At 32.4% G+C, this 13,195-nt stretch overlaps 2 protein-coding genes across 2 annotated transcripts; one reads left to right on the forward strand and one right to left on the reverse strand.

Annotated features, from left to right (window-relative positions):
* Nucleotides 1–1,554: 1,554 nt before the first annotated feature.
* Nucleotides 1,555–7,449, reverse strand: RECA3 (RECA homolog 3). The gene is made up of 8 exons (XM_028057758.2): nucleotides 7,239–7,449; nucleotides 6,447–6,507; nucleotides 6,046–6,263; nucleotides 4,946–5,033; nucleotides 3,508–3,680; nucleotides 2,656–2,802; nucleotides 2,418–2,552; nucleotides 1,555–2,197 (listed from the first exon to the last, which is right to left on the reverse strand). The coding sequence occupies exons 1-8, from the start codon at nucleotides 7,311–7,313 to the stop codon at nucleotides 1,919–1,921; spliced, it is 1,176 nt and encodes a 391-aa protein (XP_027913559.2). The 5' UTR covers nucleotides 7,314–7,449; the 3' UTR covers nucleotides 1,555–1,918.
* Nucleotides 7,450–8,223: 774 nt separating this feature from the next.
* On the forward strand, nucleotides 8,224–12,855 carry LOC114175786 (Transmembrane proteins 14C). Its single transcript, XM_028060618.2, has 6 exons — nucleotides 8,224–8,490; nucleotides 9,866–10,106; nucleotides 11,621–11,788; nucleotides 11,916–11,962; nucleotides 12,042–12,082; nucleotides 12,543–12,855. Exons 1-6 carry the CDS (start codon nucleotides 8,374–8,376, stop codon nucleotides 12,631–12,633), a joined length of 705 nt encoding a protein of 234 aa, XP_027916419.1. The 5' UTR covers nucleotides 8,224–8,373; the 3' UTR covers nucleotides 12,634–12,855.
* Nucleotides 12,856–13,195: the final 340 nt, after the last annotated feature.

Consider the following 13,195-nt stretch of genomic DNA (forward strand, 5'->3'; position numbering starts at 1 on the left):
TGAATAATACCTTTTGTAAAAAATTTTGTCTTAACGCACTTTATTTACATACTGATTTTATCTATGAAAATTTATTAGGAATATTTTTTTGTCTTATCTACAGAAAAATCTCTATGTAACTCAATTTTATATATTCATAAGTAAAATTCGCATGTAATATTTAATTTATCTATGAATTTAAATCTGTATGTAATAATTTATAAATAAATCACAATTTTCTCATATAAATACAAATCATATTATATATGGTGTGCTTTTCTGAAAAAGATTTGGCTTTAGAAGTTTCTTAATGTAAAAAAAAAAAAAAAATCATAGTCGTACTATGTATTAATATATATTTTTCTTGACTAAATCAATTCTAAATTTCTCTTAAAACAATGACTCAACAACTTGTAAAAACAACAAATTATGAAATGTAAGTGTAACAATTATTGATTTCTAATACTTAGAATATGTTTAATGTATGTGATTAATGACTCTCGTCTTTGGATAGCTATAATATATATATATATATATATATATATATATATATTAGTTTCTGTTGTTTAAAATGTAAAATTAAAAATGAGTAAACTATTGAAAATTTTAAAATATGTAACTACATAATACCAACAAGTTGTGATATTCTCATAAAACATAGACTTCTTTATTGTTTATTAAACTAATATATTAATATTAATTAAGTTAATTCTTTTTATACTAGTAAAAAGTTAAAATAATAGATGTTATAACTAAAAGCTAAATACTTAATGTGTTTTTTGGAAGATAAAATATTCTAGTTTGAACCGGTCACCAAGACAAACTAAGGGACTTTAGTTGGAAGATTTAACACCAATGAGATATGAACCCAAACCTACATAATAGATAACATCACTCTAACCCAAAATTTAAAGATAATAAGTTTTCCTTACATGACAGTCAATTAACTATTCATGTGCTAATCATATATGATATGTCCAATTAGTTAAAAATACATGTGAAGTATTTACAACTTACACATGCACTTTAAAGTAACAACAAAAAGAAATTACAACCATCACATGTATCTGAGAGTGACAATTGGAAGATGTTACAACCATTTAAAAGTGAACAGAGAATGACTAATCCCAATGATGGCATAAGAGTTTGTCTGAAAAATTTTACACGATAGTATCCCATTTAAATAAAATTTTATTTGTAGGAATATAATTCCTTCTTGGTATCTTATGGGAAATTTCTCATAATTTCGAAGACACTATACAAGTCCCATTTTTTAAATGAGTTTGTAATTATGGAGATTTTGCTTAGGGTGGTTGGGGCATGAACTTTAGGTAACACTTCTTTTAGGATCTCTCATTCTATTGCTAACATTGAATCTTTAATTGCCTTCTCATTCTATTAGTTGATGTATTGTGAATATTTCTTTACAAATTTTGGAACAATTCTTGTAAATGCATTGATAGTTATTAGTTGTTTCTTCATGAATAAATGTCCTCACTAGAATCACTATTATGAGACCATCTGATTTGAGAAAAATAGTGTGCTATTGAGGAATCTATAGATAATTTAAGGGGATGAACAAGAAATGAAGACAGTTCATTTACAATGTAGTTCCATAGTTTGCATGTTTCTTTGACAAATGAATATAACCAATTGTCCCTAGAAATACACAAAGGAAGTTGTCAAATGGTTTGAAAGAGCAATCGAATTTCTCATTTGGTAGTGTAATTTTACAATGTGCTAGATCCAAGAGAATCACATTCAGGTTATTTCAAATGCCCCCAGCTCATCTACACAATGGTTGATACTGGAATCCCATAGAAGACAATATTAATTGCCTTCATAAAATATTGGCAATGCTCAATTGCAGAAAGTTAGCCATGATACCAATAAAAGAGACTTGCCCTAGTAAATCCATGCTGGGCAAGTTCAAATGGTTTTAGAAATAAAGTCTCCTCATATCCTTGACCAACTTGTCACAAATGGCATCATTTTGAGCCAAAAACAGTTCAGCTGCTTCTCTACTATCAAAACTCTGCCCTTCAATAATGTAGCTTCCCTCATCTTTCACAATGATTCCATGTTCACAGGCCAAATCTAAGACCTCTGACTCATGGCAAAAGCCTCTTCCAAACTTGATATCCAGTTCAGCCCTTTTCGTTGCTGCTGGTGCTAGTTTATTTTTCACCACTTGTGCACAGATCAGAACACCCTCTACCTGAAGCACCAGATAACAAAATAGAAGAATGAAACAAGACAAGAGAGGGTTTTGGGAAAGAATGTGATAAATTGGGCAACTTTCTATGTTTCTAAATAGAAAAAAAATACAAAAGTCACGTGCTAAAGGTGGTAGGAGTGGGAATGAGAAGTCTTCCTCAAAAGAATAATAATACAAACTACCTAGTTGGTCATAGTTCAAACAGTATTTAAGAACTAACCTTATCCTCAGTTTTGATCAATCTTATTCTTGAAAGTCTCAAACGAACGGCTGCATAGAATCTCAAAGCATTTCCACCACAAGTGACTTCTTCCACAGATCCATGTTCCTTGACGGATTTTGAACTCAATCTAATCTGTAAATGAAGATAATGCTGAATGATATATCTAATGGTTTGGTATATAATTGACATTTCAAACTACAAGGTGCACAAATGTTCAAGTGAATAAGGCTTCAACCTGATTAATGAAAATAATGAGAGTTTGAGAGTGAGATAATGAATAGTGAATTTTCCGCAGTGCTTGAGTCATCATTCGTGATTGATAATCTCGTTTAGGACTAACTCCTAATTGATCAAGTTCGCATTTGGGGATGAGGGCAGCAACCTGGAGTGACAAAAAGATCTTATATGCATGTGAGTAAAACAAAAGATGAAATAATAACAACACTATTCCAAACAAATGTTTTACAGTACTCAGATGCCCTCTTAGGAGTGACTTTCATATATTTCATGTATTTCATTTGTTTCCTTATGTTCGTAGAATTAGGAGTATAGTTTTAGTATAAATGGGAGTGAGGGAACTTTGTATTTTAGATCACATCAACTGTAGATTATTCATTGGCTTATTCCCTCTTTTCCTTCTTCTCTACCTAAATCCTACAATTTCAACAAAATGATTGAAAGAAAATATATAAGAATAGGAGAATCCACACAGCTAGTCTAAATTATTGGATGGAGGTTGGTTATTGCTGTAATTCGGAGCAAGATACTCGGGAAAGATTTAATGTAAACGAATTTCACAAAAATGTAGTTTTGCTAAGCTAATGAGAATGTCTAGTTTACATTTGAAGAGAATTTTATTCTCCTTTTCTAAAATAATGAAGATTCTTTTTCTTTGTTTTTACCTGGGGGGAAGATAGAGAAGAAACAGGAGAAAAGAGAACAAAAATGCAGACTTTAAGGCAAGTTCAACATGAGCTATGAGAATAAGAACCAGTATGGTGACGATTAAAAGCAATCTAAATCCACCCTACTGGAACAAATCCTCTTGCAATGTAATAGGTATTATAGACAAAATACAGTAACTTACACTATCAATCACAATCACATCTACAGCTCCACTTTTTGTTAATGTATCAACCATGCTTAACAAATTTTCAGCACAATCAGGATGTGATACGAGAAGGTTTTCAGTATTTACACCTATCGATTCCACAAGTGAGAAGTCCAGAGCATTTTCTACATCAAGATATGCACAATATCCTGCCAACAGAATAAATGCAAGGTATCAAATTGACAGGACACAATAAGTTAAAAAGAACGATCCAACAGAAATAGGGCACAAGTGAAGAGTATGATTGAGCATCTTGCATGTTTCAATTGACAAGAAATAACACATATTTGAGTAAATATTTTGGTAGAAACAAGTAAAAGAAAATCAATTCTAAAGACAAATAGCTTAGTGCATTTCATGCATGTTCACACTCCATCATTGTTATGCTGAACTAATTCAATTAAGTATAAAAGCTTAGAACATCACCAAGAAACTAATCCACTCCCAAATGAAGTAACGACTTCCAGCTGCCCCCAATACATGTTTTATATTTTGTAAATTTTTCTTGCATGGCCTACCTCTTAATTATTTGCTTTTAGTTTGAAATTCAAAAAAGATTATTCTTTTTCTATGCTTCACTTTTGAGGGTCCATGAAATGATATCATATCAATTATAGCAAAACATAATTGATGACAGTTTACAACTTGCGAGCCCATAAGGAAGTTTCTGTATAGTGACAGAGCCTTTAACCTCCACATTTTGCTACTTCAAGGAAACATAAATGTGCAAATACATGATTGAAGAATTTACCGACACTGAAACTTAATGGAAGTTTACATATATGCTTTGATGAATATTTGACCTCTAAAGCATCATTATTTTATCCCTCCTCCATTTTTTTAATCTGTTCACTTAGGAATGCGTATTAAGAATTGCAATCAATACTCTCATTCATATTAATTTCTTTTGACTTCCTATAATAATAAGTGTGTAAAGTATTTCAGAATTAAGTTAGGATACGGGCACGATTGAGAAATAGTTATTAAGGTTCTCTTGAACTTCTAAGCAGACAGATCAATAGAAGAAAAAGAAAGTTTCCATGAACATCTTAATAAAGTAGACTTTAAATCTAACTCATCCTCATGATCTTATTTGTATGATGAGATTTGCATCTATTTATATATACTATAATTTGATTATATACATAGTCGTAGACTCTTTAACACAACAAATAAAAAAATGGAGGGAGTAGTGTACAAATAAAATAATTTTCCATAGCAAGTTCCAAAAGTTCACAATACTCCACAGCTAAGAACTGATCATAATTCCTACCTTTATTAGCAACATCAATAGTACTCCTAAGAAACTCAAACAGAATAAACAGACTGTTTTTCTCTGATAATATTAAATTACTAATTGAGAACTTATTAGATACTCCAAGAAGGTCTAACAAGCTGAAATACTAATAAGTACCTCCAAGTTTTTGAGCTTCTTTAATAATTTGAAGAGCAAGTGTAGTCTTACCAGCTGCTTCCCGTCCATAAATTTCCACCATTCTACCCTAAAATAGTGAAATGTAATTGCGTTAAAAAATTCAAGGATATAATGGAAAAAGAATCTTACACTAGAAGTAAGAATCGTCATTTCCAGCCAAGCCAGTAAAGTGCCCATCTGGAATGAGTTGACCAACCAAAAACCACACTAATATACTATTGATAGCTACATATTTCAAATTTATAGGAATAAGAAAGAAAGTATATTTCAAAAATAGAGAAAGGCTGCTATAGGAAAATAACTAAATGTTATTAGTCAAGTTCATGTGGTGTACTAATTTATGCAGCAGATAAATTCTGGCAGTGAATAATGCTTATACAATCATTATCATCAGGCTTAAAGAAAAATTCCCTTTGGCTGCAAAAGGTATAAATTCTGAATCTTAACGGGTGTTTCAAGAGCAGAAAGCTGGGTCGAAAGAGGGGTAAAATAAAACCCTTTCAAGAGCTACTCTGAAAGAATCATTACAGCTCCATTTGCAGAATCAAAGCGCTTATAATCATGAACTTTCTAACTTCAGTAGAAAACACTGCCACATAGGATACATAATATAAAAGGAGTCTCCCTAAGTCTATCATAAATAATTAACAACGGAAAGAGAAACCATTCTATGCTTTTACCTTTGCAGATAAATACTAAGAAATTATTAAGTGGGAAAGGGAACTAGGATGAGGAATATGACCCCAAGATTCCATGTCTGAGATCTGAATATATCGATATACACTTAAATATCCATATTCAACAGTTTTGGGAGCAAATTAAATATTGCAAAGAACTCTTTCAGGCTCTGGTTTCATGTTAATACCGACTAGTAAATTCAGGGCATTTGAGGCCATCTAAATATCAGAGTAAAAGTATATATATGTTCTAGTGCTACTGCTACACAAATTTCACTGGGTCATCCACCAGAAAACTATGAGCACATAATACATATCTCATCTTATGGATGTAAAACACATTTTTCTTACACCAAACAATTGTCAAAACGTTAACGAGGAAATGCGCAAATCATGTTTTACCTTTGGCAATCCTCCTATTCCCAGGGCTAGGTCAAGCTTCAAAGAGCCTGTAGATACCACACGAGCACGGCGTACACCAAAAAACTTCTGCAGAGACAACATAGATTCCTTGCTAAACTCACTAGCAAGCTGTGATACAGCCATGCAAAGTGCATTGGCTCTCTCTGCTGCTTTGACATCATCACGAGTCACATCACATTCTAAATCTGAAGCTTCAGCTGAAATGCTTCCAATTTTATTAACACATCATTTGAGATAATTCTATTCTCAAAGATGAAAGACATACTTCTATTCATACATATATACATACTCAAAAAGAGAAAGATGCCCACAGAAAAAGCATACAAGAGTTAATGCCAAATAAACACACACAGGTACATTAGATAACATGAAACTAATACCTGTGGAAGAAAGCGAGCAGGTATTGATGCCAATTCTTGTCATCAGTTGTCTACCTCCATTCTAGGTGGAAAAAAGGGCATAATTTGTTACGAAAGGTGATGAAAATGGTTTAAACAATGCTCATTTGGGGGTAAGGGAAAAGCATACGAACATATACACAGTCTAGAGAGACAGAAAGAAAAATAAAATGCCAAAACCCATTAACATTTTGAAAGAACCCCAAATCAAAAACTCACTAAGGCCAAGTTTTGATAAACTTCAAGGAAATATACTTCTCCCATAAGTTAAAAAGCTCATGTATAAGTTAAAATCGGTTTTACAGAAGTTAATACGACAGAACTTCCATAAATTAGCTCATGTATAATCTAACTATAGTCCATCAAAGATATTAACTAAATGTAAGAGTTCAGTTCAAACTTATTTATTTTTCTTTCTCATTTTCTTCTCCAGTTAAGTGCTTACACAGAAAATTATCCTATCAGAAACTGAAATAATACAATTCTATGAATTAATAACATGAGAAGCACCCAGCTCGATTGAAATATCAAACCAAATCCACAAATTGCATAGAGCATAACTACACTTCAAATTCCCCTTCTAATTGAGCATAGTACGCTACACGAAAACTAAAAGCTTTAATAGACGAGACTAAGCCTCTTTCATATTCAATAAGCATGTGTTTATGTTCAGTCCATGGCTAAGTTGCAGCAAACAAAATATGAGAGTGAGAGGTTTCGCAAAAGGAAAATAAAAACAACGATAATGAAAGTATATATATAGAGAGAGAGGACCTGAGAGAAGGGGGAGAGGAGAGAAGATGAAAGTAAAGGCGTGGCGAAGACACGGAGACGAGGCAAAAGAGACATTTTTATGAGACAACGGAGGCGCACGGTGCCACTCGCTGCTTCATAAACATTTGAGACAGCACAACATGGAACTAGCTGTTGCTAATGATGTTCTTCGATCCCAGCTTAGCTATGAAAGAAAAAACGCAAAGCAAGGGTTTTTGGCGCTCAAGTTTGATAGATAAAATAAAACAATTAAAACTTCATCTATTTTCTCCACTTTTTTTTTCTAAATTATTATGTTTTTTTAACTTTTTATTTATCTTTTCCCAATACACTTCCATTGGAATTTTGATACAGAAGTATAGAAAAAAATAAAATAATAAAATAAATATATGAAAACAAAAAATTCTTAGATAAAATTTGTATGTATTTCTGGTTTTTTCCTTTCGTCAGAATTTGAACCATGTTACATTATATAATGTAAGATAGTATTTCAACAGAAATGAAGCTAATTTTACTATGATAATCTAAGACAATTTTTTTTTGATTACTTTCAATTTTAGACTACTATTCTTAAATCGAGTATAAAAAAATAAAAACAAGTGACTTTTTTATTTGAATAATAATTTTATATTTGAATAAACGGCGTAAACATTATAATTAAACTAGTAATTTTTATTATGTTTATGTATACCAACTAAGTGTTTAAGTTAACAAACCCAAAAAACATAAAAATAAAATATGTAATTATAATTTTTGTGTCATTCAATTTTCTATTTTCTTTAATTTCTCAACATTGAAATACGAAATATAAAACAAAAATAGTCATATATTCTCATAATTTATAAACATCATTTCTTCAATAACAATGTAAATAAAGAATGAAAGACTTAAGAACTTCATACATCACTAAAAACTTCGTAAACAAAAAATTCTATTTATTTAGAATAAGAAAAAGTTATATCATTAATATTTTACTTCCAATATGTTTTGGTAAAGCAAAAGGTTATTTTGGTATCTAAATTTATGAAGCCAAAGGCTAATGGGTAGGTGGCGGAACCGTTGACTGCTCTGTTTTTCACTCTCTTTTCGATAAAATATTGTTTGTGTTCTGCATCCAACCAAATCGAAGGCAGTGATGAGTGCAAACATGGCCGCGGCTACCGCGATTTCTCAGCTCGGATGCTTCTCCGCCGCCCACCGTAGCATACACCTCCGCCGCCGCTCGCTTCTATTTCCTTCCCCTCGCTCCAAGGTATTTCTCCTCTTTCTCATTTCCAAATAGTTTATTGCCACCGTCACTGTAACTTGTTAGGGTTCTTGGTAAGAATAATTGCGTGCATCAGGCTCGCGAATGTACAAGATATTGCGTAGATCTAAACCGCCGCTTGCTAAATCACATACCAAGGGAAGTTTGAAGTAGCTGTCGTTGCAAAAAATTAACGGAACTCTAACATCGACGACTTTAGTGTCCAGTGTGCTGTTGTGTTAGAATCGCAATTTTAGGTTCTTATTATGGATTGACTAACTGTGTACATTTAATGCGTGTTTGAATTAATTGGTTTCTCTTGGGAAAAAAAATGTTATCGTGTTTTGTTTGCGGCTTCTTGATGGTTGTTTTAATGCCTCTTTCTGTTCATACATTTGGTTTCTGATTTTGCTGGTTTCAGTCATAGGAATTTTTGAATTTGTATTACTTCCAAACCAGAATACTAGAAGAGAAGAAGCATTAACATAAATGCATTGTATTTTGGATTTCGGTAGAAAAAAGAAGCAGCCTGTTGTTATCACAAGCAATATTTTTTTAATCACCGGAATTTTGGAAAATTTGTTGTTTTTATTATTTTTAAATATGGATGTATGACAGTTAGAATTGTGTGTTCCATTCCATCATATCTATCATCCACGTTCCTCTTGTGACTTGTTTCCTTTTGGGGTATCACTCTGCCCTTCTTTACCTTGCTTCCCTTCTACTATTGACTTTATTGCTGCTAAGCACACATAATCTACATCATTCAAATTTGGGATCCATTACTACATATCTTATTTGGATAATTTTTTCCATATAGAGGAGAAGAAAAATATGAAATAAGCTTTTTCCATAGGATAAAATTAGCTTATGCATAAGTTAAAATAAACTTTTAGGGAAGCAAAATAAAAGGGTTTCTACAAAACTAATTTTAACTTAAACTTATAAAAAAAAACTTATTTCATTTGTTTTCCTATAAGTGTTTATAAAGAAGTTTATTTAAGCAAGGTCAGTGATGTGTTTTTCTGTAAGTACTGGATTGGAAAGGTTTATTTCTCATATATGCTTGTATTGGTTTATGTAATTGTAGTGAGAATATACAAATTAAAAAGCATATAGCAGAGTACTGGAAGTCAAAATGATCAAGTATTCAAGTTGGCCTTGTTGATGATTTGATAGATTGGCACGTTTCTCTACATTTAAGGAAAGTCATATTAAGTCTATGTGCTTGCACATATTTTTACTTTGATATTGCAAGCCGTAGTGCTAGACAATATGGACAGGCTTGAATAACTGCATAAATAATATATTTCTGTTAAATAAAAGTTTTCTAGAGCAGTTATTTGACATTGATACTGAACTGGAAGCATATCTCATTTAGTTATCAGTTGTTATGAGTCTGGAGAGGCATGACACAGATACTGCTGGGACTGATACCAAAAATACACTAAGTTATGCAGCTGATGTGTCAAAGCTACATGTTGAAGAAAAGCAGAACTCATATTCAACAAAAGAGGACCATGATACTGAAAAAACAGGGTTTGGACAGGAAATACAAGAAAGTGTTGATCAACCGAAAAAGACTGCAAAAATCCATGACTTCTGTTTAGGCATTCCCTTTGGTAAGTGGTTCCTTGTGTAGATGATTTGTATATTAGTTAAGTTATATTATATGATGCATTTCCCTTATTCTGTACTTGTTTGGAGGGAAATGGAGGGGTAGAGATTTTTTTTTTATAATTGTATCCTATGTCAACTTAGTCTGAATAATGCCTATGTCAACTAACTATTGGCTTCTCATCATAGCTAAGCTCACGTCATAAATGAGCTAAAGCAGCTCAAGTTGGTTTCCAAACCCCTATTTAAGACTTGGTTTGGCCATCTGAATCAGGATGATAAGAGAGCATCTAAGTAATGTCCCTCAACCTAAACAATTATTTCTAAGAATGGATAATGAAAAAGGAATCAGTCTCTAACCACAGATTTGTTAATACTGTTTAGCCTTACTGAATATCTTAAGAATAACTCAGTGACTATCTTGTCCATACCAGGAGGCTTAAGCAACCAAAAAAGAGCTATATTGTAACTAAACCCCTATCCTCAACACAAATAGGATGTATAAGCCTCTAATATTATGTAAACTCAAGAAATCTAAGTGTCTACTGAAATCTGTTTAGGAATATAGAGTCTGTTAGAGTCCACCACGTGTAACCTCATATTTGTTCTTTTCACAGACATCACAGGACCTCACAAAGTCCTGGATATCTCCCTTGGCCAATCCAATAGATATAGCAGTAGAACAGGTTTGATTTTTCCTGTCCAATCAAGGCCAGTCATTTTCTTCTAAAATTATCAATTTAAACTGTTTATTAGGAAAGTTACGTAGAGGGTGGAATTTCTCACCCCAATGAAAGCAAATGCTTTTTTTTTTCACTCAATGAACTCAAGGTAAAAGAGATGATGAAACCGTTTTCTCTTTTCTGTTGAGACTCTCCAATATTGGAATGCCAGTCAGAAGGATAAAGCAAAAAGGAGAGACGAGCTAAGTTTAGTAAGAAAAATTGGAAATATTGTACTACATAAGAGCTTGGGAAGAAAACCAGAGCTTAAGGCTCCTTCAGAGATTGTATCTCTGCCAAAAAATTAGAAGTCCCGATAAACCCTACATGCCCGCAGATTCTTTCAAATTTTAACTAACTGGTCATATATCTCAACAGTGTCAATCCAACTATTGCCAGTTCAACTTACTGACACCTGCTAACTAGCTTCTTGATGTCCTTTCTTTCTTCTGTCGAATACGTTCTGCTATTGTTCCATATCTGCTATTGTTCACCAACCGACACTTGTCATTTATCTGAACCTTCGGTCCAAAAATTGACCACCATATAGGCTTTATAAAGTTTAGTATTACTTAGATTATGACTTATTAAACTTTTTGAACCTACGTGGCAGTTTAAACGGAACACTATTCTGAACTAGATATATTATTTGTGGTTGATTTCTTTGAGACCGTGGCATAAAAAATATGGAAGGGTTGTACATTATTTCAGTACTAAAAGAAAACATACCGTACTCTATTAGGAAATCATTCCTTCCCCTTAAAGATGTTATATCTCATCTTTATCTTTTGTTTTAGGTGGATTTGTTTTAACTGGAGGGATTGTTGGGTTCCTTTTTTCACGTAGTCCTGCAACACTGAGCAGTGGTGTGCTCTTTGGTGGTGCTTTACTGTTCCTCAGTACCCTTAGCTTGAAGGTCTGGAGGCAAGGAAAATCAAGCTTACCATTTATTCTAGGACAAGCAGGTATGTGATTTAAGCAGTATTAAGATAGTGCTGGTCTTGGAAGAAAAAGAAAGAAACTAAAAGGCTGCAGCATGATCTTATTTGGATAATTGTTATTTACTCTCTTGACTTGTTTCGTTATTTGCAGCATTGTCAGGGATTCTTATCTGGAAGAACTTCCAGAGTTACTCATTGGTAGTACATCTATTTTGACAAAACTGTTCCTATGTTGTGTCTCATTTAATTGCCATACTTATTTGCTTTCTGGATGCAGGCAAAGAAAATATTTCCAACTGGCTTTAGTGCTATTATAAGGTATCTCAATCTATTGTTTTTTGTCCTATTTAATTGGGTTAAATTTGTTTTTCGTCTTCAAACTATTTTCAAAAAATGGTGTTTTGTCCCGAAATTAAATTATATACCTATTTCATCCTTTCATTTTATAAAAGTCATGTAAAATATCCTCTTCAACAAAAGATACATGAAGATAATATTATAATATTATAGTTTACAATGGAACCTCATTTGTCACATAGAAAACAACCGTTTGTTAAGAGGATGATTGACATTATTTGCAGAGATGAAATAGTATATAATTTAGTTTAAGGACGAAATACATTTTTTTTAGAATAGTTTGGAATGAAAAATATATTTTATCCTATATATACTTTGTATTTGAGATTGATAACTGTTTTTTTTTTTTGCCCTTGGATGTTAGATTGTCTCAATTTCGATCTGATTAATTTATGCTTCGGGATTTTATTTTTTTTTTCAGTTCTGCAATGCTGTGCTTTTATTTCTATGTGCTTATCTCTGGAGGAAATCCCCCACCTAAGAAATTGAAGCCATCTTCCAGCACTGCATGATGAGATAGTGAAGGTTATATTAGCTTTATAAAATATGGGGATATAATATCTTATTTTTCTGTGAATTGAAAATAAGGCTGTAAGCTAATTTGGCCTTGTTGCTTTCGAAAATAGGTCAGCCAAGAGGTACAACTGTGATTATTGCATTAGATTCGTAGGCATTTTGTGGAGTATACAAAAATAATATGAAATTTGATGGAAAAGATAATTTGTTTGTGATAACTACGTAGTTTCGATACCTTGCCTGCAGGGCACGTGCAATGAGTAAATATCCTGTAATTATTAATTTTGGTATGATTAAGAATGAAGCTCGTGTTTTCTGCCCAATGGGTTTGAGATTAAAAGAAATTATTGAACATAACTTGAGGCTAAAATTTATGCTCAATATAAATATTTTCTTGCAAGCTTGAGGAAGAATAGGTCTTACTTTCGAGCTAATCCGAAGCATTTTCTTTTATTATTGTTGTTACGAATTTTTTTTGTTACGTTTCCTTGTTTCTTACAAAGATGTGCAGGGAAACGAAGATGTGAAGACCTCAAACTTATAGTCGATACTTAAAAG

Source organism: Vigna unguiculata, chromosome 1 (assembly GCF_037176805.1).
Source record: "Vigna unguiculata cultivar grain cowpea cultivar isolate G323 ecotype 2 chromosome 1, ASM3717680v1, whole genome shotgun sequence".
NCBI classification, from domain to species: Eukaryota; Viridiplantae; Streptophyta; class Magnoliopsida; order Fabales; family Fabaceae; genus Vigna; species Vigna unguiculata.

What these genes read in the sequence shown, in the direction of transcription:
- LOC114175786 (XM_028060618.2), top strand. Translation starts at nt 8,374, where the DNA reads ATGAGTGCAAACATGGCCGCGGCTACCGCGATTTCTCAGCTCGGATGC. An exon ending in TTCCTTCCCCTCGCTCCAAG is followed by an intron (nt 8,491 to 9,865) that starts GTATTTCTCCTC and finishes TATCTCATTTAG; the next exon opens with TTATCAGTTGTTATGAGTCT. An exon ending in ATTTATTCTAGGACAAGCAG is followed by an intron (nt 11,789 to 11,915) that starts GTATGTGATTTA and finishes CGTTATTTGCAG; the next exon opens with CATTGTCAGGGATTCTTATC.
- RECA3 (XM_028057758.2), bottom strand. Translation starts at nt 7,313, where the DNA reads ATGTCTCTTTTGCCTCGTCTCCGTGTCTTCGCCACGCCTTTACTTTCA. An exon ending in AGAAGCTCAAAAACTTGGAG is followed by an intron (nt 3,681 to 4,945) that starts GTACTTATTAGT and finishes TTCTGTTGGCAG; the next exon opens with GATATTGTGCATATCTTGAT. An exon ending in TCATTATTTTCATTAATCAG is followed by an intron (nt 2,553 to 2,655) that starts GTTGAAGCCTTA and finishes CTTCATTTACAG; the next exon opens with ATTAGATTGAGTTCAAAATC.